Below are 26,661 nucleotides of genomic sequence, written 5' to 3'. Positions count from 1 at the left end.
AGGCTATGAATCTTTTCAAAATTCCCCACGTCAACTTCTAGCCTTTCTCGGAACACTCGGTTAACTACATTGTTAGTTAATTTGTTCTCTCTCTCGTTGCCGAGCTCTTTTATGCCATAGATGATAAGGTTATTGCGTCTACTTCTGCTTTCTAAGAGTCTAAGTCACCAATCTTTCTTTCTAGATTTTGGACAAGTAGTTCTAGACTTACAAATTTTGCCTGTGTAATATTTAATTTCTCAGCCAACTGATTAAAACGGGAAGTCGACGCCTCAATCGCCCCCATACTAATACCTAAGGAGGTTAAAATTATTAGGAAAAGACACTCCTCCACAAGAGGATTGCTTGCAGAAGCTGCTGGGCCGACGTCATGTTCTCTCCTCCCACTATAGACCTTTCCAGCGGCAGTCTTGAACGAAGCGAGCGGGGAAAAAATGCTGAGTCACTGAGCTGTGGACGCATGCGCAGCGTCCAATATACCACACAGCAGATCAACTGCGCATGCTTGGAAGGCGTTCCACAGCCCAGCAGACAAAGATGGCAGCGCGCAGAAGGCGATTTCTGCAAAGGTCTATACGTTCAGCCCCCTTGAGTGCAAGCCAGTGCAAGCGGCGCCAAATTCAGAAATCGGAGGAACTTTTGAATTTGGCGCCATTGCCGAAAATAACTATTATGTGGCCACTTGACTTTATCTAATATTCGCCATCATTTCCGAAAATAACTGAGACACCCCTGATTACCTTTGCGGCAAGGCATACTAGCTTAAGAGGTAATGAAAGATTGTGCTGCAAAGTACTGAAGCTTTACTTTAAAGTATACATTGTATTTATACTACTTTACTTCAAGTACATTTCGGCCGTATGCTACTTCTTTACTTGAATTACATAACCTCTAATTTACTGTAATTTACTTGAAGTCCTTTTTAGATGTATACTCTACCAAACACAGGACCCTAGTGGTTAGAACAAAGAGGGAAAAAAGGTTAAAAAAAAACAATGGTTTTGGTGGAAGTCGCCAACACGCAGCAGCGTGGTACCAGACTATAGATATGTAGATTCTATACAAACAAAAAAACAGATGGGATACAACGAACACGACGCGAAGCGAGTGGCGTGCGGATCGTAAATAGGCTTATTTCCTTTGTTTTAGCGAGGGCAAGACCCTTTACTTCGTTCCGTTCTCTTCTCGCCGCCGCCAGACAGTCTCAGTGGCGTCAGGCGAGACGGTAATGCCGCCGTCTGATAGTACTACCCTTAGGCGGCATTCTGCGCCTACATACCAAACGTCTACTGAGGTTCGTCTGCAATGGTACTTTCTCTTTTTGGTGCCATTTCGGTGGATCATCACTGCTGTTCACTTTCTGCCATCTGTGTTACTCTACCAATACTCGTGTATTTTTTTTTTTTCGGGTACATGACGTTGAACGTAAATTATGCCAATTAAAGGAGTGGCATGTAGAACAGGAAAATGACACGAGGTGAGTGTGTGTGTGTGTGTGTGTGTGTGTGTGCGTGTGCGTGTGCGTGTGCGTGTGTGTGTGTGTGGCTAAAGTTTAAGATTGAGAGAAAAATTTAATTAGATTCTACATGCCTGCTATATCTACACGATTCTACATCCGTGCTATATCCACTAACTAAAAAAAGAAATATTTTTACACACGCGTATTCGCGAAAGAAATCGTGTTTGTGGGCAAGAACAGTTCTAAATTTTACTCTCTGGGTAAATATTTTAATGTACCTACGGTTATTTTTGTAAAATATATTTGCAACGAATAGGCAAAGTTTCAGTTTGCTTCTACTCGCTTGGTGCCAATTTCGAAACTATGTACTCCTCAAAAACAGGACTGTCCCGGCCAAAACGGGACGTCTGGTCACCCTACATAGCAGGCCCATTGTGCCCTTTGTATCCGAGGGCAGCTCCTCGCACTCCGAAACGCGATGCCTAATCGACGGGCGGCAACAGCGACGTGGACTTCTCCATAAATCTATCTTACTTTTCCATGAGAAGTAAGATATATTTATGGAAAGGTGGAATACGTTTGCCTAAAAACCACACGGTATTTGGATTGCTATGTAATAAGCATCATGAATATTGGCTTGAAGCAATTAAAAACAATAAGGAATATGTAAAAATGTTAGCATTTTTGATAGTCTTGCTACAAACTATCTCGTTGCTGCAGGTGACTGTAAAAATTCTTATTGACAACCCTGTAGGTATACTGCACAAAAAAAAAAGAAAGGAAAAGTTTCAGGATGTACAAATATATATTATGCAGAAAAACAACTAAATTTGTGCAAAATTGCGTTTTGCCGTTTCAAGAGCCGTCAATTCTGCCTTGAGGTGGCCCAAAGAAAAATACGAAACATGGTGACTTTTACAGAAGAGTTTATTGCCTTTTGTTCTTGAAAGTTTAAATAAAATAATTTTCTTCTAAAGAGGAAAGAAAAAAAAAAAAACGTTTTGAAGTTAAGCTCTTGCGCCGCAACCTGGCGACATTTCTTGCGCCTCTTCTCTGCACAGCACGCCACCGTCGTGCCTGGCAATGCGTGCGACGGTGTTACGGTTTGCGCGAGTTGTCGGGTGTATCTTGGTGGGAATAAGCTTCTTTCCACTCTTGTTGCTTTATGGTTTTTACTATTTCGATTGTTTTGCTCGACGGGGTCCTCCTGTGGTCGTCCAGTGTCTTGACAGCGCTGACGGGTCAGAGCATCCACTAGTAAGCTTTCTGTTTCTTACGTACACATCGCAATAACTCTCTATTGTCAACGTCAGGACACAATTTAAACAGCAACACAAAAGCTTAGTGAACGGGCAATCTCAAACGACGAGGCGATGTGGTGTTAACGAATGCGTTCCGTTGGAGGCTCACGCCTCGTTTGTGTTTAGATCGGCTTTGAAACGGCAAGTTCTTGCGTCGCTGAATTGCTTCGCTTTTAAACGCATTATGCGTGCAGCGTGACTGCTAGATTTCGCGGCGATATTGTCGCCTTCCCCTTTTAGGAGAAGTCCATGTCAGCTGATGCCGCCCGTCGATTAGGCATCGCGTTTCGGAGTGTGAGGAGCCGCCCCCGGATACGAAAGGTACAACGGGCCTGCTATGGCTACGCACTGGCGGCACCTCCGATTATCTACACGATGCCCGCCGTTTCTTCCCTTGCAGCTGAAAAGACGGACAAGGGGAAGCGGCAGTAAACTCCGTTCTTTTTTTTGGAACTAATCGTGTCAGCTATCGTCGCCGGTGGCGTGCTGTGCGGCGAAGAGACGTTAAAGGGATGCTGAACCGATATCTGGATTCCCCAAAACACGCGGCGAAAGCGTGCAACGGGATACTACAAACACCAAAACATCACTCATAGAGCGCTATCTCGAACGGATGACCGTATTTTTCAAAAAAAAGAGGCGCATTTGGCAGGAATGTTGACGTCATGTTTTTCCGAGAAGGAGAGGGGACGGACTCGCGTCTTTTCCGCCTCGCGGCCTTGAGGGAGCGAAGCGAAGAGAGGAGGAATCTAGGTATCTTGGCAGTCACGCGCCTCGTCGGCCTGGTTCAATCTCGATCTCTTTTTCCAAAAATACGGCCGTCCATTTGAGATATCGCCTTACTAGTAGTGTTGTAGGGATTGTAGCGTCCCGCCTACATCTCCAGTATTGTTTTTTTTTTTATCCAAATTTCGGTTTACCATCCCTTTAAAGGGATGCTGAACCGAAATCTGAATTCCACAAAACACGTGGTAAAAGCGTGCAACGGGATGCTACAAACACTAAAACACCACTCATACAGCAATATCTCGAACGAATGACCGTATTTTTAAAGAAAAGGAGGCGCATTTGGCAGGAATGTTGACGTCATGTTTCTCCGAGAAGGAGAGGGAACGGCCTCGCGTCTTTTCCGCCTCGCGGCCTTGAGGGAGCGAAGCGAAGAGAGGAGGAAACAAGGTATCTTCACGTCACGCGCTTCGTCGGCCTGGTTCAATCTCGATCTCTTTTACCGAAAATACGGCCGTCCATTCGAGATATCGCCTTACGAGTAGTGTTGTAGGGATTGTAGCGTTCCGCCTACATCTCCTTCCTGGATTGTTTTTATGAAATCTAAATTTCGGTTCACCATTCCTTGAAGAAGCGACGCCGGGTTGTGATGCGAGAGTTCAACTTCAAAAATTTTTTTCTTGCTTGAAACAAAAATTACTCTGATTAAACTTTCAGAATCAAAAGACAATCGATTGTTCTTCCAAACCCACTATATTTTGTATTTTTACTTGGACCACCTCAGGGTGAAACAAACGACTGTTTATGCGTCAACGCTCTTTTTGGCAACTGCGGGATTTTTTTTTTTTTACTGCGAAATATTTAAATGAACGGTTTAATTTTTTTTGTAAAATATATACCTGCAGGGCAACCAAAAAAAGTTCTATTAAGTTCCCGGAGCAATTAGATATTTTTAATAAAATAACAAAAAATGTTAAAATAAAAAAAAGTGTTTTTACACAACTGCACAAGCCTAACCACATTGCAAGTCGAAAGCCCTGCAGATTTCAGAAAAATACATTGTTGGGTGTTTTATAAAAAAAAAGTTGATTTTTCATAAATAATAGAATGTACCTAGTTTCACGCTATTTTTAAAGTTAAACCGTGTCCACGCCATCAAGAAATTTTTTTTGTCAAAAATATTTTAGGGCGTAGCTACTAACAATGCGGCAAAGGCCATGAATCTTTCTTTTTCTTTTTTTTTTTTAGAAATCGAAGGTGGTCGAGAGCAACACCTGGGACTTTTGACATGGAATGACCCATAAAGAAACAATTGCTTCAATAAAAACTTGTTGGTGGTCAATCTACGCCGTATCGTTTCGTTTCAGCGCTGTTCTGGCTGTAGTACCATTGATGGCCCATCCCCAATGACGTCACAGCAGCAGCTCGAAAACGTTTGTACTAAACAATGTAGAGATGGCGCGAGCCACCACCCAATTAAGGGGTTTAACTATACGCATTCTCTTTGTATTATATATAGTAACCGCTTTTGATATTATTTAAATCGAACCAAAATTAACAAAGGCTAAATATCGCTTACAAAAATAATGATATAACTTTTAATGTTCCGCTCACAAACGTAGAATATGTTCAGCCTCCGCCTTATGTACGGCCAGTACGGCCGCCAGGCACCGCCACAACCGCATCAAAATGGTGGCTTCCTGAGACGCGGTCGACGCGGTTCGTTGCTGGGTGCGTTGGGGAAGATGTTTGGTCGCTGAGTGCTTTTCATTTCGGCGTCTTTTTTTTCTTTCCACCCTTCCAGCGCAGCTTTATATTACCTCATTCGCGGCCAGCCCACCCCCAAGCACGGCTTCCTTCCCGAGTTCCGAAACGCGTTGCAGCCTCAAATGCTCGGGTTTTCAAACCCTCGGCGCTGCGAACCTCCTCCTCCATTGCGTACCTCGAGGAACGTCGTCTTCGAGTTGGATAGGTAGGAGAGACCGCCGCTCGGTGCGGTACCAAAGACTACCTCCGACATGGAGCAGACCGAGAAAAACGTGGATACCCTGTTCGGCATGGGCTTTCTGGACGTTGAAGAGATCCGAAGCGCACTTCGTATGAGCAGCAACGACCTCAACGAAGCCGTGGCCATTCTGACGAACGAGAGGTACTCTGGCTACCCGACAGCAGTCGACGACGTCGAGATGAAAGACGTGACTTCGACGGCGCTGGTGCCCACGGCGGCGGCGGCCCCGCCGCCGCCTTATGCGTCCCTTCCTGATGCCAAGGTACGTTTTGTGAATGGACGTTTTGTTTTATTCTTTTTTTGCCTGTTGCGAGCTAGGCGTAGGCATGGCGTGTGCACCAGCTGACACGCCTTCTAAGGTCCAAGTTGAGGTCGTGGTGCTGTACACGCGCGTTTTTAAGGGCGTATACTCTTTGAAGCTGTTGTGGGAGCTGCAGCTCAAGAGTCTGGAACTTTTTTTTCAAACTGTCCCCTTGTTTCTACTTTCACTTTAAGATAAGGATTTTGCATGTAGATGTTGGCGAAGTTCGAGAGTCCTGAGGTTTAAATTTTTAGCATCAACGCATTGAATATCGGAAGTTTCGTATTAGCTATGTGTATACAATAACTATTTTACCACTGACACTGCAAAAAAAGAAAAAAGTTAGACAATGCTGGTTCATGAAACACTACTGCAAGGTGCTGTGACCCGTTGCCTTGCTGGCTGTGATCCAGCTGACAGTTTAAAAGTTGTTGCTGTACAAACCTGCTGGCATGCCTTACACTGCCAGCACTACAAGCTGTAATGGCTGCTATGATTGATGACGGCATAGACTCTGTTGTTTTTACGACGAAGTCACGAGGTACAAAAAACTAAATTTTTCTTTAGTAGTTTGATTTTTTCACAGCATACCTTCTCGATGTTCATTATGCACAGCGAGGGCAACGGTGAGAATCCCAAAGGGTCCTTTCTAATTGGCAACGACTGTAGCAGATGAAATTGGTCTTTTGTTGCAGTAGGCTCGTTACTCCTCTTCTGCTTAGTCATCCTCCTCCGCATTCCACCGAAATCATAGCCTCGTGTCAGCAGTGCACTTTCTGCACCGATGCACTTTTTGTGCTTGAACAAAGATACAACTTTGGTGGTAGTTTGAGCGTCGACTGGACGCATACACTGCGCAATCTGGTTAGCGTCTAGCGCACCTACGACTTTGTAAATTTTTCACATTTTACGTCAAAAGGGTGCTGGCGCTCATCAAAATTTACCACCTAGATTAGTACCCTTGCTGAGCACTTTCCACTGCCCAAGTAGTTTCGATGACCATCCTTCAATGCCGAGAGAAAAATGAAGAGGTCCGGTGATGGCTTGTTTGCATTAACAGTGCTGCGGTGTGCACAGTTGTAGCTGCTGTCAAAACTATGGACTATCACGCCTGCCCAGAGCCCATCAGTCTCCGCATAAATCGCAGCGTTCGTTGGCAATCGATATGCTCATTAACAAGTAACAACGGTTGTCATCACGGAAGAGCCGTTAAAGATGCCAGTTCTGTTGACAGCAGTCTCTTTTTTTACCGTTGCTGGCAAAGCATGGTGAAATCCTCGTAATCGCACTTCGTTTCATTTTAACTCCGACCGCAATGGACGCTACAATTCGACGGAGCCAATCAAACGGCACCAAAATCGCATCCTCACGTCATTTGTTGACTTTGTTGGTTTGCCATTACCATCTTTGCGGCACATGCACCGCAAGTGATTGGTTTTGTCGACGATGACAGATGCACAAAAATGACAAGCGTCGTGATGTTTACTCTTGGTGCTGCCTGTTTGTGCTCATTGCGTCGTAGCGTGAGCTACAATCAAACTGGAAGCGAAACAAGGTATGGGAGAGATTCTGACGAAAAATAAGTTAACGGAATGCACCAACATTGCACCTGTCTCCCGGTTGACCCTTCTGTGGACACTTTCCGGATTCAAATGCTGCGAGCGTACGCGGGCCGCTTAAGGTCGTGGTTGCACTGCTAGTACGTCGTACAAAAGACAGTTTACCGACACCGTCTGATGTGCGCTTCTTCCTTTTAGGACGGTCCTGTCTCATTAATCATACAAAAACTGTCAGCAGAGATGTTCGAAGCATGCACATGTACGAAGCATGCTGCAGCATTTTCTGCAGCGAACACCTTTTTTGTACGACATGCAGTGCGACTGCAGCTTAATGTTCTCCGCACTCCCGTTTCCCAGCCCTGTTCTCCGAAGCCGGAGGAACTGGGCGGCCTGCACTTCCCGACGACCAACCTGTACGAGCTGGAGCAGAGGGTCTTTCTGGACCAGTGGTCCATCCCGTACAAGAAGGACGAGTCCTTGGCCAAGTGCCTTGTCGCAGCGACCAACCTCGCGCGCGAAGGTGAGGGGTTCCGAGATGTCCCACCACCGGCTGGATGGGGGCTCAAAACAAAATTGCACCAAAAAATTCACACCATTAGAAAGAGTGGCTGCTGTGACGCGGTCGCCTCCCAGAATTTTTTGCGGTGCGCCGCAGAGTAGGGAAGTGCCACTTCGGTCCAGCTGTCCTTGGTGGCTCGTGCAGAGTCCACCCGTGCTCAAGGACGAGCCTTCTCGGAAGCCTCAAACTGAAAGAGAGACTGCCCTTTGTCGAAAGATTTGCCATACTTGCGCAACTCCGGCCTGCACCCCTTTTTGAAATCATATACCTGAAAACTGTCTGCGCACTAAAGTCAGATACGAAACTGACGTTGGGGACAAGTTAGAATCACTATTCTTGGGTGTCAAAACTCTGTGCGCTTTAGAATCGAGGCTGCATTAGAATTGTGTAAATATGGTAGCTTCTTGTTTATAGGGAGGGTGTCTGGAACCATTCTTTTTTTGTTTGGCTCATGGGTACAGATTTTATTTTTTCGGAGGGTGTTTTAAGGAGTTCATCTTTTGCCGAGAATTCAGGGTGTATTATTCTTTGATACTCAATTCTCTCAAATTCAAAAACTTAATTTTGCAGTGTTTCTTTTTATATATAAAAAAAAAGGGTGTAATGTGTGCTAGCTTCGAAAGAACGAGCTTGTATCAATGATTATTTCTTCAACTGGATTTGACATTAGCGCCATTGCCATTTGCAATGCTAGTTTGTCCCACGGCAAAAGTTGCAAAGAAGTGTTTCTTTGATAAACGTCGAAACCTTAAAATCAATGAACTCCTGGAGGTGGTCTCTGGGAAGCTTCTATTCATCCCATCCTACCCATCAACCTGCTCTGTGGCCATGCTAGGTAGTGGAGTAAAGGGTGTAATATGGAGGTTTCAACTGCCCGCCCTCTCTTCCCCTTCTTCGAAATCTCTATGGTTCACATCTTTCACTGTTACAAACTTACAACCCCTCCTTCCATCCTCTAAGAAGCACCATGGCCCAAACTGGAAACCGGAACGGACGTTTTTGTCGTGACCAGAACCACCTGTTGTCTTCACGAACCTTGACGAGAAAAGCAGTAACATTCCTTTTGTCAGTGGTTTAAGATTTGACAGAAAAATGGGGTGACATTTTCTCTAGACCATTGACCTTGTGCGTTGTCCTAACTTCACTGTAAAATACCGTTTCTTCTTTTTTTTTTTGCATTGGTACATTGAAATTTGGAGTTTATCAAATAAATCAGAACTGACGAAAATTTTACCGGCGGGTGTTTTTAAAAGTTTTTCGGGTTTAGCCGAAAACACAGACCCTAGGTGTTGTTACTAAAGACACTTTTTGCCCGGGGTGTCTAATTTAATTGTCAGCAGAGAGGAGTCATGTGGTTCAACACACGTCACATGACAGTCATGTGACGTATTTTGTGCTCTTTAAGAAAAAGGGTAGCGGTGAATTAGCAGTTTGTGACCTTGGTTTCCACAGCTCTAAGCTACCGAATGATTTACCATGAATGACGGCGAAATAATGATGAGAGAGACCTTTCTTCGAACGCAGGTCAGTGTGAATCAAATGCCGACTGCAAGAACTTCATGGAGTCCTGCATGCCCGAGTCCTTCAAGAAGGCAAGTTTCTCTCTGTTTGTGAGGCCACGTAAACGATCCTGGCAACGTTTTACGTCGGACATTTTCCTGGCATGCTGCGTTTTAGCTTTCGCAATTGCGTGAGGTGTGACGCGATTTCCGCACAGAGATTTTGAGATTTGCACCGACATGTGCGTGACAAAAAGCCGGTGCAAGCAGTGCGGTCCGACACCGGTTGAAATTTGGGTTCGTGTCGGATCATCACTTTCTCCACAGCTCCTGACGACGCTGGCGGTTCGCAACTGGACTCCAGATGTGCAAGAGGGCGTCTACAACATGCTTATGCTCCTCATCGAGCTTGTGGTGGAGAGGCTGAGTCATCCTCCCCTCCCCGAAAAGCTCCTCTCCAACGTTCTGTCTATGGTCAGTCCTCAGAACCACTCCTTGTTTCTCGGATGGACATTGGGCCTGTGGTTTTCTGTGACCATCGGCACTGTAGAAGAAATGGGCACGGTGGTAGCCGTACAGTTTGGATGCACCTGCAGTGTTCTCCTTCGCCTCGTGATAGCTGTTAGCTCAAGGTAGTTCAGCCTGTGACTAGAACCTTGAACTGTGTGTGCTACAGGAATAATGGGCGGTGCTAGCGGGCACAGGTCGTCGCACCACTCTGAGCGTACTGTGTGTTTGAGTATTCACTGGAAGTGAAAAGTGTGCTGTTAGATAATTTTAGGGTATCTTAAAACACTGCAGACTTCTCTGCTGGTTACCCAAAAGCAGGCATGGGTCTTCACCTATAATTATAATGCAATTAAATGCAAAGGTGCAAGCGAGCTGGACAAGAATGACGAAAGTAATCCCTGGAGAAGGGGAACACGAGGGACAAAGGACAAACATAAATCTCCAAACACAGCTAGGTGACTGGTGAGCGACCGAAAAAATCCGCCTGGTCCGGGTATCGAACCCGGGACCTCTCCATTACAAGTGGAGCGCTCTACCAACTGAGCTAACCAGGGGTTAGACGTCAGTAGAGCAAACGGGTTTTATCAGCCGCCACCAGTCGAACACCAACAAGGGTGAAGCTTGCAATTTAAGGTTATAATTATAATGCAATTAAATGCAAAGGTGCAAGCGAGCTGGACAAGAATGATGAAAGTAATTCCTGGAGAAGGGGAACAAGAGGGACAAAGGACAAACATAAATCTCCAAACACAGCTAGGTGACTGGTGAGCGACCAAAAAAATCCGCCTGGTCCAGGTATCGAACCTGGACCAGGCGTGTTTGCCTAGCTGTTTTTTGGAGGTTTATGTTTGTCCTTTGTCCCTCTTGTTCCCCTTCTCCAAAGATTACTTTCGTCGGTCTTCACCTGTGGGGGGGGTTGATGCCAGTCGTCGGCAATGACATTTGGATCTCTTTTTTAACATGCTAACTATGCTAAGTCAATGATGCAACCCCATGTGGATCAGCCGGGTAGGTAGGTTAGATATTTGATGTCCCGTGGAAATTTTTATTTGTCCACAGTTCTGTTTTTTCTTCTTTTCTCGACGGGGTGTGCCAACAGGCTTTTGACCCGGACTGCGAATTCCACATCAAGAACAAGAATCGTTCGAGCTCCCTTGAACAAGGGCTGACTGTCTATGCAAAGTCTAAGGGCTCTCTGGTGAGACATGCTCCTGATTTAACTGAATCTTCAAAAATTTTCTGTTTTTCTTTTGGTCTTGATGTGTCTAACACTTCCTGACATTGCCACCTTTCTGATTAGTGTTGCAGAATTCTCATAGTGAACCTCTCTCGTTACCAATGAACTTGGTATCATAGTTCAATTGCAGACGCCTAGGGAAAGTGACACATCTGGAGCCCTAATCTAGGCACTTTGGAAAAAAGACAGCGAGAAATCTGGCGGCTGTGATGGCCGGTGCCAAGGTCAAATGCAGTGTTGGCCGTTCAGAGCCTCCTGATTTCTCGCCAACTGTCCGAATTAGGTTCCCTGGACAGAATTTTACCCTCACTGCTTTTTTTTTGTTAACATGTACTCCAAAAGACGGACAGGGATTGTAGCATAGAAGGGGGAACATCAGGGCCTTGAAATGGTTGAACACTGAAGACTTTAACATTAGTATTGTGTGTACTGAGAGTTTGCAGTCTTCTTTGTTGCTAAATTTGAGTCATAAGTGTGTACAGCTGTAGTAGCAAACTTCCAGATGACCGTTGCAGGTTCATGATGGTTTTAACAATCCTTCTTTTAGGATCCTCATGGCTGGCTGTTGGACATCATCAATAAGGTAGGATGGCAGTTCTCATGGTGCAACCTTCATGGTTGCACCATGTTGCACCAACGTTTGTGCAGCTGTTCACATTGCGTGCCATTGTTTTTTTCCCAGTTTGGTGGGCGTGGTGGCTTTGACAAAATACGGGACAAGTTTGCGGAAAGTCTGACGGCAAATGTGAGTGCCCATTTCTGATAATTTAATTGTTTCCTGCTCAATTTTTTTGTTTTTAGTCATGATGTGTGTTGTTGATTAACCTCGGATGCGAGGTAAAAAAACAAATATGCTCACTATACGCCAGAAAATGTGGCCTTCTATACTGGGGCAGAGAGAACTATGACTGATTCTACTCCTGCATTGTCAGTAAATTTTTAATTAAACAATGACGTCTTCGTGCAAAAGATCTGGAAGTTCTAAGTTCAAACCCATACAGATGACTATTTCCCCCATAGAAGTTCAGTACTAGATGGTCAAGTAAAATGATTTATGTGTACCAGAGTAGGAAAGGAGGAAAATATGAACCTGATGTTTTTGTTACTGCACTGAAGGGGACGATTATGTAAAATTTTCTTTCCCTCGACTTTTTCAGCAAACATTTTTGCTTCGGTCATTTCCACTAGTTTTTGTGCGACGCACTTTGTGAAGAATTATTTGCCAGATGTGTTTGGGATAAAAAATGACCTTTTAGCATGAAGTGATCCCCCAATCCCAAAAGCAGTGATGTGATTGCTGCGCCAATTGCGCCAAACTGCGCCTAGGGGCTAACCCTGCTACATCCTGCTACATTTTGCCGAAATATGGGTAATCTGCGCCAAGCCTGCGCCAAAAGACTGATTTTGGTCGTCTTTCAAAACCGAAACTAAACTGAGTACTGTAACTGAGCATGCATGAGCTAGGCGGCGCAAACGGCCGCCCAACAAAAAGTACCCTGTATCAATCGTCCATCTGGTTTTACATAGTTTTTCCCGCCACCTCTCGTTTCACGCTTGCGTCGTTCATGTGTCTCGTCTCGCGTCTTAAAAAAAAAAAAAAAATTCAACGTTAGACGGGGGCATGTGTTGACTGACGCTTCAGTGCTTCAGTCGTTGTACAAAGCGCTCCAAGCGCTTTTTGACTCTGACTCGCGATGTCTTGACCTGACTCGCTCAGGTTCTTTTTTCTGTGTGTTTAGCTTGTACCTCGCTTGCCGGCCAGGAAAGCACGTGCCGCTGGACTGTTTTTTGTCGTATTTTGCATACAATTTTGGAAACCAGTTGGCGATGGAGCGGAGTGGCATGGTGTCTGTTTCGATCGAACAGCCATCTCCGCTCGCGCGACGAAGCACATGCAAATGAAAGCCTGCCAAAGTTGCCCTCATGTGCGCGCGGACATGACTGCACGACAGAGGCACCAGCCGGGACGCTTGCAAGCCATTGTTTTAAGTTTGCTTACTTTTGACGAAAATCTGGCGCGTCGGGAACCAGTAAAACGGTGACAAGCGGTTTTTCGGAATTGCTCGGCAACGCCCACAGCGGGTCTATACCACATGAGCGAATGACGTTTTAGTGAACAGCGACATTTAAGCGAATCAACGTTTTAGCGAATAACGGGGGCGCGCGTTAACCCATCCGCCGCGCTGCGCTTTACGCCGCTTCGCGGCGACAGTCTGCGGCGGCTCATAAGAAAAAATGTGAACCCATTTGGCCCACCCGAAAACGCCGCTTCGCGGCGTCTGACTATTCGCTAAAGTGTCATTCGGTGAAACGTGGGCGTTCGCTAAAACGTCATTCGATCAAGTGAGTGCCTCCCGCCCACAGCACTGTTCATTTGTGGGACGTCTCAATGTCTCTTTGGAGACATTGAAAGTGGGAATTCATTACTAGCCAAAGGCAAAGCAAGTCTTGCAGGAGCCTTGTAGAAAGTTTCGAAAAGCAAAAAGAAAAGCACCCGGTAGTCTTAATGCACCTTTGTCTTGTATACAATTTCGCATTGCACTGCAGTAGTTACCTGTTTCATCAGTCGGAGACAGCTTCCATTTATTATTTTATATAACTGAGTCGGTCAACCTAATGCTGTGATATTTACTAGTAAGCTGGTCATTTTCAAATAAATTTTAATATGTGCAGTTTGGTTATTATTTATCTATAACCGTACATATATATGTATAACTTAATTTTAGCATTGCAAAATGTGTCATGTCATTGTCTTTTCAGTAACATGTTAAAAGACTCCCAGGTGGTCGAACTTGACCATAATCTGTTTATTGCGGCGAGCGAAGTGGCCTTCGTTCAGCACTTAAAACGAATATGTTTATTTTTCTAAGAATATCTGCTCCAAAAGCCACTTTTACTGCTCCGAAACATTGTTTTGGCTGCTCCAAAAGCAACTTTTGCTGTTCCAAAACACTGTTTTGCCTGCTCCAAAAACCACTTTTTCTGCTCCAAAGCACCGTTTTGGCTGCTCCAAAAGGTGCTCCAAAACGGCTTAGGCCAATCACATCACTGCAAAAGCGATAAACACCCTTTTTAGAAAAAATGAAGAAATTTCCTGTGCCTCGTTTTTTACGGCGTTCCCGACTACTACGGGCGTGTGCCAGCTGCGACACCACGAGTTAATTCGTACAGCAGAAAAGGCACATTCTGAACAGCTCCAGAGTTCACATATGTGTATGTGACGTTCGAATTTCACACTCGTTCCGGAATCCTCGCAGGAAATGGCTGCGCTCTTACAGCCCCTGGCAACGTGCGCCCAGTTCCTCAATCCCGAGACGACGTGTTCTTTGCTTTCCCCGTGCATGAGCAAGGCTATGGGCTACATCAAGGGACTCACCGACGAAGACCTCAAGAACAAGGTACACTGATCTTCACCACAAGAGACAAGGCTGTCTCTTGCATCACTGTAGACTGTTAAACGGTGATTTTATTATCTTCGCGCAGTTGGCATTTTATAAAATTGAGTACTTGCTCTTAAAGTGTCTGCAGGTACTTTACGAGCAAGTACTAAATCTTATCAAACCGTCATCATGCACCATGCTCTGTAGCGGATAGCTTTGTCTACATGCAAGCAGTAATCTCATAATTGGTCGTTCGCAAGCTGCTTACTTTTTGGGAGGTTTTTACCTCCTAAAAAGCTCCACTCTATCCTCGTGCGACTGGTGTGCCTTCGTGAATGGTGAGCAGAAGTGGGGGGCAGCAACAAGGGCCTTGCTTTTCTTTTTTGACTAGATCCGGCTTTCTTTTACAGTGGTAGTTGTTGTAGGCCCTTTTCACCACTGGAAACGACGTCCCTCTTAGATGTTGTTGTTGTCATCGTTGATGTTGTAGTAGTTGTCGTCATCGGTGTTGTAGTTGGCAACAAAGGGTGTCCGTCGTCGATGTTGACAAATCTTTGGAAAAGATCGCCCACCGACCGTGGGATTCAAACCCGGGTTTGCTGCATGCAAAGCATAGGTTTTTTTGTAGTACCCGATTCCCACTGCACACATTCTCTGGAAAAGAAAAATAGCCAATAACAAAATTCCGTCGTAGCACCGTCAATGCCAAGAGCTCGTGCCGAGAGACGCGCTTTCACGCGCTCCCAAACAAAAAAAAGAAATAAAAGCGTTCAGAGCAAACGGGTTGCGCGTCCATCTTGTCTTCCGAACGCTTTTGTTCACGCACTCCCCGGTGCGTGAAGGCGACACCGATGCCCAACTGCTCCGCCGTGACGTGTCGCAGCTATCGCCATGAACGTATTGTGAATTGATGCGGGACTGCTCGGTGTTTTTACCTGTCATCACCTGATACAATCCAACCAGAACATTGGCTCTGTGACGGAGCTACTGAAAGCTGTGAAGATGCTGTGTGTCTACCTGTGGCCGCAAGAGATTGCCACCACCAGCTCCCTCTGCCTGGACGTCATACTCAGGATGCTGCGGTGCTCCCACTTCAACGCCAGAATGAACGGACTCAAAGAGGTACTAACACGACGAGGACGAGCATACCGTACATTGGGGCGTGCTCTTTTAAGGGACGCTCCTTGGAATGAATATATCTGCGAACGTGACTTGGTGTGGTCGTTTTGAACTTGGCCCAATTTCAAATCGAAGCTTGCTTGGGTCGAGCTCAGCTTGGCTTGGTTAAAGGGAAGGCCCTAACGATAACGAAACAGCACACTAAAACAGACTCTAATCATAAAAGGCAAGAATTAAGAGAAAATATTTTCAAGTATATTTCTTTTTTGCTTGATCTAAAGGTCTGAAATTTTTGTGCGTAATAATTAGTAAATTATTACACGAAGAGATGGGCACATTTAGTGTTTGGTTGTATCACATATCCAGACTATCTGCAATGCACATTTTAAGATTTTTTTTTCTTTAAATTAGTTTTGTTCGAGATTTAGAATTTGCATCTAAATAATTCTTGGCAGGTTTGATTCCTCATGAATGAAAAAGTGTAATCAGCAGACTTGGACGTAGTTCAACTACTCTACTCAAACTACTATAGTTTAACTACTTTTCCGAGTAACTTGGTAACTTTAAATTACAACTTTATTTGGGTAATTAGTAGTTTAATTTAACTACATTTTTCAGGTAACTTCTACTCAAATTACTAACTACTTTCAAAATATAGTGCTAATTTTGCTCATTACGAAAGTTTGAGCGCAAAAATAAATAAGTTGGCGGCAGATAAAGCGGCATACCGAAACAAGGGGCCTCCTCAGATTCCGTTCCCACGCAATTATACTCGGCAGCCGTAGAAACTGCATCACAGGCGTCCTGGGGCCAAGGTGGCGACGAGCAGCCAAAACATAACACCGGCGCGCACGAACGCAGGCAGAGATGCTTCACAAATCTTGGTCGGGTATTGGCCTAATCCGGTAATGCACGCAGGCGCCGCGCCTCGAGCTGCAACCGTGAAAGATGGGGACACTCCCAGGGTCGTTGTTTTTATGTTGTCTGCCTTTAGTGAGTTCTGCCTCAAGCGGTTTAAGGGTTCCATGTGAGGCACCACTGGAATGACCTTGCAGTTGGGCGCCTGTTCCCATGGCCGTTTCGTCGTTCAGCGCATACTCCCTTGCAAAGCCGGACTCGCCCGTGCACAAACGCAGACACGGATAATCCGTTCATGGGAGCACGTTCCCGCTTCCAGCTGCAACTGTACGAACGACGGTGCTTGTTCACGTAATTCTTTGCGTCTTTCCGAACTTCCACGCAAGGGGAACCTCCTCTTTGTTAAAAACGATTTACTTTTCAGGCATGGCAGGCGCGTCAGGATACCGTAGTCGCCGGCAAAAATTGCGAGTCACCCTTGGGGGATCCTTTTGTTGGACCCGGCGTCAGCGGCGAAGTATATTTCGTTTCATATTCTGCTAAACCAAAACATTTTTTTTTCAGTAGCGTAGCGCTACCACTGTAACGAGACGCGGAGTCGTCAGGATGATCTCATCGTCGTGGCGCGAGATGACAATCAGGTGCACTCGCTCAGCGTACTCTCCGAACGTCGGGGGAATAAAGAGGGGAGTCATAACAATCTCAACTTTCCGAAAAAAAGAAAAAGAAAGAGAGTTTGTTAAAAAGACCCTTTAGCCGAGGGCAACCTCACATGTTTCGTAATGGACACTTAAGATGCCGACACTCGCTTACCCGACCCTGCACAGTCTGTACCTCAAATTCAACGCTGCCGTTCCATCCAGCGCGTCGGTGGAACGCCTTTTTAGCTTGTCTGGAAACGACTTTAGGAGGAAAAGGGGAAAACTCTACTATCAAGAACCTTGAGAGTCAATTGCTTCTACGAGTGAATAATCGATTTTGGTGAAAACGCAAGCCATAAAATGACTGCGTTTATTTTAGTCTGGGCGTTTTTTTCACGGATCAAACTGCTCTTCATTTTGCTAGCACAAAAATATACAAAGTAACTTGGAAAGTAACTTCAAAGTAACTCGCTACTTTTTTACAGTAGTTAGTAGTTTACTCAATTACTATTACAAATGAGTAATTTCTACTCTACTCCAATTACTTTTGGCGTCGATACTCAGTAACTTAACTTAACTACCTTTTCTGAGTAATTTGTACATGTCTGAATGAGAGCAAGACTTTCAAATATTGCATATTTGTAATTTGCCATCACTATAATGAGTGACCAAGAGCATCGAAGTGCTCTGGCCAAGTGCACGTGCAATGCACATTCAAACTGTTGTGATTAAATCTTCAAAACAGATTGACAAGTTTTACCTTCAAAACTAACTACTGGTTTCTCGAAAGCTTCCCAACACAGCCACCCCTTGTGCGATGACTGGAACGGGTAGTGGAAACAATTTACCGAAGCTGAACTAACCCTATGTTTTGCCAGCTTTACGATACAACTGTAACTTAAAGGCCATTTCCAATTTATTCTTCCAGCTGGTGAAGCTCATCGAGGGCTGCTCATCATCAAACTCCTCGAAAGCTACCATTCAGTCGGAGCAGCTTCTAGACTGGCTTGCTGAGAACAATGTCCTGTCCATCACGCTAGAGAGTAAGTGTGACAATCTAGATCCACCTGGACCGGACGTTTTAGACTAGACCATTTGACGTACAATGGCAACTGTTTCCTTTGATGTTCGTGTTGGTGCCGAATTTCCTAAATAAACTATAGTATGTCGACTGACGTAGGTAATTTATAGAGAATTGTTTTCACCCATGTCGTATCTGTTTGGATCTTCAAGGCAACATTGACCAGGCACAGTACATGGAGAAGATCAAGGGAATCATCGAATTTATCGGGCCACGCCTATCGCTCGAAGAATTGACCAAGATTTGGGCGATGCAGGTACTAATTTCTTATTCTGTTCATCTTGGGATTAAGATCTGGTTAGATTTCAAGGGTAGGTTTGTTTGGTTGGCTGGTTGGTTGGTTCTGATGAAAGGGGATCTACGTTGCTGTGATGGGTTATAAGTGGGACAGTAGACAATGTTGCTGTTTGGTTGCAGGATCGTCAGAACTGTCAGGTTGTGGACAACATTCATGGCATTATGGCCGCAGCATCCACCAAGTTCACCCAGCAGCAGTTTGAGCACCTAATTGCTCTCATCAGCAAGGTGGGCCTGTCGCAGTCTTTATAGCAGCAATACTTTTTCTTGTGACTTCTGGCAAGAACTGCTCGACATAAGTATGCTGATTTGACTTGATTAACAAATGCGGCAGCTTAAAAAATACATTTTGTTCTCGTGTGACCATGCTTTACAATGGGGAGAATGAAACTGGTACATTTCTTGCTTGAGAGTAGGGGTCTGGGAACACGAGGCCCGCATGCGACCTGCGACTCGCTGGGACGTGGCCCGCAGGCAACCCGCTACGAGTCCCGGCTCCCCTGTCTCAAGTGCTAGAAATGGCATGCACCATAGTGATCCCATCTCGTCGATTCATTTTCGCTCAAAAGTAGCTCTGCTCTTTTAACATAGTTTATACTTATCTGCGTTCCTTTGCCCTTTGTTCCGCTTTATTTTTTGCTTCCCAGCTTTTTGTAATGTACAATAACTGTGCTACTAGGCTGCAAGTGCAAGATACTCGTTGGAGGATACATCTCAACTGCGCGAACTCTCGATCAGCAGGAGCAACCGCCAAAGATAAAGCTACGAGCTCTGGATTCTCGCCTTCAGAAAATATCACTATAAAACGACGAGTATTTGTTCAGAGCGTTGTGATCGTCAGGAAAGCAAGAACTGTCATATTAACTGATTGTTTTTTTTTAGATACATGTTGAGCTTGGTTAATTCCCGAGTGAATTGAGCAACGGGAACGACTGTGCACTTGCTCTCTTGTTCCATTAACGATGCCAGCACGTTGACGGGGCAGTGTCGTTTCAATTCTTGTTATCGCATCAGGTCAGGGCCCAAAGTAGTCATATAAACAAATAAAATCTATTGATGTCACTGGCACAACTGTGAGTTTACAAAAAGCATAAAAAATGAGGACTCTTCTCTTTAAAGTCCTTTGACCCCCCCTCCCCGTCTTGCGTTGGCCCTCGACCTTTCTGCCGTGGGCTATCTGGTCCCCATGCTCAAATGAGTGAGACCACTGAGCTATAGAAAGAAATTCTATTCTGCTTTATTGTGAGTCTGCAAGTTCACATTTACTTCATCACAAATGATTAACGCTGTATTTACACCATTTTAAATGTTAATTTATTCTCTACCCTTCGCTTTAGAAAAATATTTTCTTCCTTGTTTTCAGCACAAAGCCACTCTTTTCAGAGCGTACCGTAAGCACCCCTGGACTATATTAAAAAGGGCAATGCGTAGTCAGTCTTTCACTCAGTTATTGTACAAGCATGGCATATAATACTTGAGTAATGAAGTGGTTGATCGAAATGGCACAGCCATTGGGGTCCTGTGACGTTGAATGAGCGTGCAGTCTTTAGTAGGCGCTGTGGGAGATTCACAGCTATCGGCAAACGGAGTTTACTGCGAGACCTCTCGATCGGACAAGGGTCGACGGCGCTGGGCCTCGGCTGTAAATGCGCCTGCGACTCTTCAGTTGTGGCGTACAAAGAAGCGACAGTTTCTTGCCCGATCAATGTAGCAATGCAGGTTCAAACCCAATTTTTTCGAACGCTAATTTTCACTTCGGGCTGTGGAAGACGAATTAACCTGAGAATGTTATAGTAACGCTTTCTTTCATTTGAGAATTCCGCTGCTGCACTCGACGACATATTTCCTTAGATCGCTATTTATGTGTTTAGTTTCTTCTCATTCTTTTAACGACGTATTTCACTCCTGCTCTGGCTTTCATCGGAAGGCTGCAGCATAGTTGAATAAATAACTAAGTGATCACGTGACTGTTTTTGACAGGCCTGGCGCAACGGCAGCGACATTACGTGGAAACGGCTGCTCGCATTCATCGGGAAGCTGGGCAAAGAGAGCAACCAAGGCAAGGTCTCCACCAAAGTGAGCATCATCTTTTCACTCACTTCACTCACTTTGTCGCCTTCCAAAGCGTGACGCCTTGTCAGCGTCTTTTGTTTGACGTCGCTGCACCTCCGTGTACAGCTACTCGACCTGCTCTGGGAACTCTCTCACTCGTCGACGTTGCCCAAGACTCACGTCGAGCAAGCCGTCGAGGAATTCTTCAATATCCTGTCGGAGATGAGCAACCGGGACCAGGTCCGGAAGCAGTACATCTCACGCTGCATTGACGACGTCAAGAAGGTGGGACCCGGTCTTCTGCCGCCGCGAATCGCGTTGCACGTTCGAGGATCGTTGATCTTGTAGTTTGTGTTCAAAGGCTGGTTCACTCGTCTGCATTTCAAGTGCGATGAACCGCGTTGCAACCGCTTTCCCGTCGTCATCCCAGAACAACTGGGTGATCCCGGCGCTGAAGCTGCTTCGGAACGTGAGCGGCAGCAACCAGAAAGTCAGCTACTACAAGCAGGACAAGGTGAGGTCGGAATCTGCTCGTGCTTTTGGGAAGGAAAAAGTCCCGCGAGACATTCTCATCAAATCGGTCATACTATATATGTTCCCCTGCCCTAAGCCAACTAGAACAATCCCATTCACAAAATGTCTCGTTTATATCTCTACAATTGAAAAACGAGGTTACGATCGTCCAGATAGTGCCGTGTCTGTTAGCGATTCCGGTGTTCGCTTTATGCAAAACACCCCACAGTAGTCTGAACCATATATATCGCTAGATAGTTAGACAGGTGCAATCCATAGAGCCTTGAGACCAGACTGTAATGGATGACACATGACACGCATGACATTATTTTCTGGTTGCAAGATTCAAAATCGAGAAGCGGCATGCGGGGAGTGGGAGTGAGCTTTGATTGTGCTACGGTTTTGGATAATTTTTCCAGTCCATTTTCAACGAACTGAGCCGCAGCCAGGACATTGTGAAGCTGATTTCGTCGAGCCTGTCCCAGTGTCACAAGGAAGCGGTCAAGCTGGCCCGCGGAAAATCTCTCCTGCCCCATGTCTTGGTTGACGGCGTCTACACCCACCAGGAGGTATGGTCGAGAAATAAATCGCGGCTTCTTATTAACAATAGCTTGACGTTGCATGATCAGTGATTCCAGTCTATATACCCATTCTCGAGATATCTCGATTATAGACACCGTTTGTCCGATTAAAAGGATTGTCAAAAAAATGTTGCGCTCCTATTAGCTCTATTTCAACATTGCAGACTCCACTACAGTCGAACCCGGATATATCGAATTCAAAGGGGATCGTAAAATAGTTTGATATATCGACAATTTGATATACAAAAGCATGTTAACTTAAGCTCCAGTTGAAATTTCCGCGCATCTCTGCTAATACCACAGGCCGCAACAAACAAGACCTCACCAAATAGAGCCCCTATTCGGAAGCTGCTTAATTCCAACAGCTTTTTCGTGTAGTAATTCACAACTTCTGTTCCCTCGGCCCCATTGAGTGCGCTGCTTTTCAAGCACTGGTGCACTGTAGAGAAACAACACCCGTGGAGCTCGGGAGCTCGGTAGGTGTTGCTTTTCACCAAGCACCGGTGCACCGGTGCTTGGTGAGATGCGCACTCAACGAGGCTCTAACATGGCACGCATGAGCTATAAAAACGGGTGCCAGGTAGAAATTTCCAGAGCGACTTGCATGGACACTGTGATGTGGCAACATGGCATAGGTCCACGTCACAGCGTCCGTGCAAATTGCTATGAAAAGTGCTGCGTGGTGCCCGTTTTCATCGCTCAATTGTCCCCTGCTTCATAGTTGGACAACTTCTTAATGTTATCAATAAATTTTGAGTTGTCGTTTGCTGTCTTAAGAGTCCACGATAAACAACATTTTGAGGGATAAATAAACTTGTCATACATTTCACAAATGTTTCATGTGTGGCGTGTACCTGCTTATGATCAGTGGGCCTATGTAAGGAAATAATCATATATCTGCTTTTCATGTGTAGCCATTCGTATGGCAAATCATAATTTTTTCTTGCATCATATTTAGATAAATTTCTGATAATTCAAACACAATTCATGGCTTCCTAGAGTTTGAATTAATGAGAGGTTACTGTATATGCTTGTAATTCTGGTACAAGTGTTTAAGATACTATACCCGTAATATCCCGAGTCATCGCTCATCCCCGAGCCATCGCCCACCCCATTTTTTGGGCCAATATCGATTTCCGAAAAAACACCGAGTCATCGCCCACCCCTTCAAATACCTCAGCGCGGACTCGGTGATCAGCGAACACTCATCCTACCCGAATGACGTGGCCGCGGACCTTACAGTTGGAGGACGTCCGTGACAAAGTAAAACGAAGGAGGGAAAGACACTTCTTTTTGTTTACGCATTTCCTCCGTGAGCGACCCCAAAGTGGTCGTGTATCGTGCGAAAAGAAAACGATGGAGATAACAAAATAAGAGTTTGTTAATGTAACCGCGGAGTGTTAGGTCAAAGTCTGTCTCCGCCGAAGTAAGGTCACCGCGAACCCGCTCCTTCTTCCCGCCCGTCGCGACCGCGGTTGTGCAATATTTTAGGCAAAGCCAACGCGTAAATAAAGCTTTGCTGGAACGCCCTACACAGACGTTTGCAGAGCGTCCCAACCGTGCATTGATAGCCCGCCGTGCACGGACGCACGTATGTACACACCAAACAAGAAAGTTGCGCAAGAGCTTGCAATTGACAAGGCGCCCGACTTGGCCCGACGCCAAAGTATTTGCCAACGCGACCGCCGGCTTTCCCACTTTCCCAGCATTGCTCTTGGTCGCTTCTTTGGTCCGCTCGCTCGCTCGCTCGCTCGTTGCGCCTGGTCGGTTTTTCTATTTTCTTGTAGACTTTTCTTTCTTTTTTTTTTTTTTTTTACTAACTAGGAGAACATAGTGGTGACATTCTTTCACGGAACAAACGTTCGCGCTATATGCAGATCGCTATATGCAGATCGGCGGTGTTTCTAGCGCATATGCAAGCAACGGACTTCGCTATAGTAAAATATTCTTTCGTGAGCATTTTTTTCTATAAAATAACGAAGCTAAATCGAGTTTTGAGTTTGATGTATCTCTTGTGCATCAGCGCTAGATACGCAGAGAAAAATAGGCGGTTTTTTCCGCTTTTTTTCAAGTGTTTGTGCTCACCCACCGAGACATGGCCCACCCCACTTTTTTAACGAATTTCAGGCGGTAGGGGGGTGGGCGATGACTCGGGATATTACGGTAGTCTTTTTTGTGAAAGTACTTTTGTATGGAAAGGTCTTGCCATATTTTCAGATGTTCTGTGGCAACAATCAAGGAAGAATGCGGGTTTATTTGATTACTTGTCATCTTACAAAACTATTCCGACTTTCTGGACCTCATGTTTTTTTTCCCCGTTCTTTCCATTTCAGCACGTCATGACGTACCTGGACTTCCTGCAGTTCCTGCTCAAGGACGGCTCCCAGTATCTCCAGTGGAACAGGGCCAAGGAGATCTGGGACACCCTGGTAGCCAACCCAGACGCCTGCAACCCGGACCGAGAGGCAAGCGTCCCTCAGATTTGCGTTCCCGAAGCTGACATGCGTTCTCGACTGGAAGTTGATGCAGCATTTTGTCCGCCTACTCGCAGATGTGCTTTGAGTGGTTCGAAAAGTGCCTTCAGGATCTCGAAGCAGAAACTCAGTCTCTGCTGTTTCAACAAAAGTTGCTGAAGATGGATCCTTCCCAGATCACCTCGCAAGGTCCCTCTTTTTTTTTTTTTCTGTTTTTTCTGTTCTATTTAAATAGACACCCAGAAAGTGTTTCCGTAAAACAATCTCTCTGGGGAAGCAACTAAAAGCTGAGAGAGTCTTCTTTTTCGGGACTTTTGCAGCATTTTCCTGCTTCAAGACTTACTTCGAGCACGTCAACACGCACGAGGGCAAGCTGAAGAAGCGGGGAGGCATCACCGTGAGTTCCGCGCTATTCTTTCGCAGCTCGCGTTCAAGCTCTTCTGTTTTGTTGCTGTGGCTTTCCTCGAGTTTTGTTTTGTTACTTTTATACTCCGTCTCGCTTCAAGTCTGACTGCTGCCGACGCTGCTATCCCATGGGGCCAGTCGACACGCACCTGAAGTGCAGCGTCGTGGTGCGCGTCGCCTTTGTGCGTTTGTCGGCACCGATGAAACAAAATGGCACAGTGAATGCGCCACCACCCCACACTTTTTTACGTACCCAATCGTTTTAGCCGGTGATATAGCAAACCCACAAAGACAACGGGCACCAGGACAATGCATTTTTGGCACTCCTTAATTGGCTTTAAGCTCCTTCCACAAAGTCTTCCACTCTTTCCAGTTTAGCAGAGCGAACACCGGAGAGGAGGAAAGCTTCAATTGCAGCGAGCAGAGGGCTTTAATGGGACGAGCTTGCCCCGCTATATTTAACCTGCAACAACTGTAGTAGAGGTACCTGAGCCCTTTTTCGAATCCACGGCTCGACGTTCGTTTTCGTCGCGGTTTCAGATTGTGGAGAGGCTGGAGCTGACCGGGCTAGATTTCCTCTGGCAGATTTCGTTGGCCGCCCCAGAGGAGGAGATTGCGGAACTCGCCATCGACTTCATCCTCGACCTTTCGTACAAGTTTCTCTCTCCGAAGCTCAAAAAGGTTAAGCCAAATCTTTGCTCGTGACTTGAGTTTTGTGTCTTCTTTTCTCGAGAGACGCCGAACGATTTCTTGACGTGTTTAGTTTACTCCCGAACATATCGTTCTCGCAGGACGTCGTTTCTCTTCATCATCGCTTCATCAACGAATGCTACAATCGATTGAAGGTTAGTATGCAATTTTTCACATTTCGCTTTAATTGTACTTGAGTTGCTCTCTTCAAAGTTTGTTAAAACCAATTGCATTGCGAATGTGTCTTTATTGCATGTTAAGGAGTTGATTAAATACAAATGACCCATGAACACCTCTGCTGATTTTTGGTTTTAGGCTTTTGCTTGTGATTTTCTTGCTATCGTGTGTTCCTAGCATATTGATTTTGATTGATTGTCGTGATTTTTCTTTTTTCAGGCTGTCGCCGAGACAATCGGAGACACCGCAATGACGACGGCGGTGTCGAACGCGACAAAGACGCTCACGGCAATGGCAGTGTCGGAGGCCATCTCTCTTTCCCTTCCAAAACGGTACGCAAACTGCACATAGTAACTGGAATAAGAAAAACATGCCTACGAAGTTTCTCTCGTACTTGCCTGCACCAAGAGCAACTGCCCCTTCACATCTGTACGTCTCACAAAAAAAGATCCTCGAAGGAAATTTTAAAAGCAGCATATTTTTCCGCCAAATTGGGGGAGCAAAGCTCACCTCATTTGGTCCTTTCATGAGCACACTATTGTAGCGACGTTCTCCAAATGATACTGACTCGCTGTTTTTTTTTTTTTTTCTTTTCTTCAAATGGGTTGCCAGGACCAACCGGTCCCAGAACATCTGTCGTCTGCTCCACCTTGCGGAGCGCTACATCTCATCCATCGAGGACCAGCACTCTGTGCCTCGAGTCATCCTTCCCCACGGCGCATCGTTTTACGGCTTCCCAGTCAGCCTATGCATCGTCAGTGACAGTCTCAAAGATGAAGTAAAGATCAGGGTAAGCCTCCAGGCTTTTTTTTTTTTTTTTTCTCTTGTTTCACTTTGATATTGATATTTATTTTAGCGTTTGCGTCTAGAAAAGCTGCTTAAACACCGGCGTAAATTTTCTTACGGTACGAACAAAAGAACCAATTGCAACAGCTCCAGCACACACTTTGAGTGCCTCTCTAAGGAGCTGTGAAAGAGTTACCTTCAATAAATACTGCTCAGAACTAGTTCATGATGTTCACCGCCTACGAAACCCGTGGTAGTTTCTTCTTCTGTGCACTAGCGGCATTTGTCCTCAAACAAACAAATTCCATTCAGTCGTTTCACACGTCCTTTGCAGCTCCTCTTAGGAACGTTGCGAGCGAAATAAGCTAGCGAATAAGTGACATTACGTCTTCGTTTTCGGCATCGTCACGTTTTGTGACAGTCTGGTTACAAATCGGAGAGACGTAAC

General features: G+C 45.5%; 1 protein-coding gene across 1 annotated transcript in view; it reads left to right on the top strand.

Annotated features, from left to right (window-relative positions):
- The first annotated feature begins 5,158 nt into the window (after positions 1–5,158).
- LOC8034193 (ubiquitin carboxyl-terminal hydrolase 24) overlaps positions 5,159–26,661 on the top strand; it is a 71,149-nt gene continuing 49,646 nt past the window's right edge. The window contains exons 1-23 of the mRNA XM_040211572.3: positions 5,159–5,756; positions 7,712–7,874; positions 9,438–9,505; positions 9,740–9,886; positions 11,022–11,120; positions 11,707–11,742; positions 11,842–11,904; positions 14,417–14,557; positions 15,503–15,661; positions 18,086–18,200; positions 18,391–18,494; positions 18,656–18,763; positions 20,516–20,611; positions 20,714–20,872; positions 21,018–21,101; positions 21,520–21,669; positions 24,015–24,146; positions 24,233–24,344; positions 24,476–24,552; positions 25,101–25,241; positions 25,352–25,405; positions 25,647–25,759; positions 26,040–26,217. Of these exons, the coding sequence (XP_040067506.1) occupies positions 5,505–5,756; positions 7,712–7,874; positions 9,438–9,505; positions 9,740–9,886; positions 11,022–11,120; positions 11,707–11,742; positions 11,842–11,904; positions 14,417–14,557; positions 15,503–15,661; positions 18,086–18,200; positions 18,391–18,494; positions 18,656–18,763; positions 20,516–20,611; positions 20,714–20,872; positions 21,018–21,101; positions 21,520–21,669; positions 24,015–24,146; positions 24,233–24,344; positions 24,476–24,552; positions 25,101–25,241; positions 25,352–25,405; positions 25,647–25,759; positions 26,040–26,217 (2,751 nt within the window). The 5' untranslated portion in view covers positions 5,159–5,504. The remainder of the gene's footprint in view (positions 5,757–7,711; positions 7,875–9,437; positions 9,506–9,739; positions 9,887–11,021; positions 11,121–11,706; positions 11,743–11,841; positions 11,905–14,416; positions 14,558–15,502; positions 15,662–18,085; positions 18,201–18,390; positions 18,495–18,655; positions 18,764–20,515; positions 20,612–20,713; positions 20,873–21,017; positions 21,102–21,519; positions 21,670–24,014; positions 24,147–24,232; positions 24,345–24,475; positions 24,553–25,100; positions 25,242–25,351; positions 25,406–25,646; positions 25,760–26,039; positions 26,218–26,661) is intronic.

The sequence above is a fragment of the Ixodes scapularis genome, unplaced genomic scaffold (genome assembly GCF_016920785.2).
Source record: "Ixodes scapularis isolate PalLabHiFi unplaced genomic scaffold, ASM1692078v2 PGA_scaffold12__126_contigs__length_90152505, whole genome shotgun sequence".
NCBI lineage: Eukaryota > Metazoa > Arthropoda > Arachnida > Ixodida > Ixodidae > Ixodes > Ixodes scapularis.
This window is presented reverse-complemented; position numbering and strand designations above follow the sequence as displayed.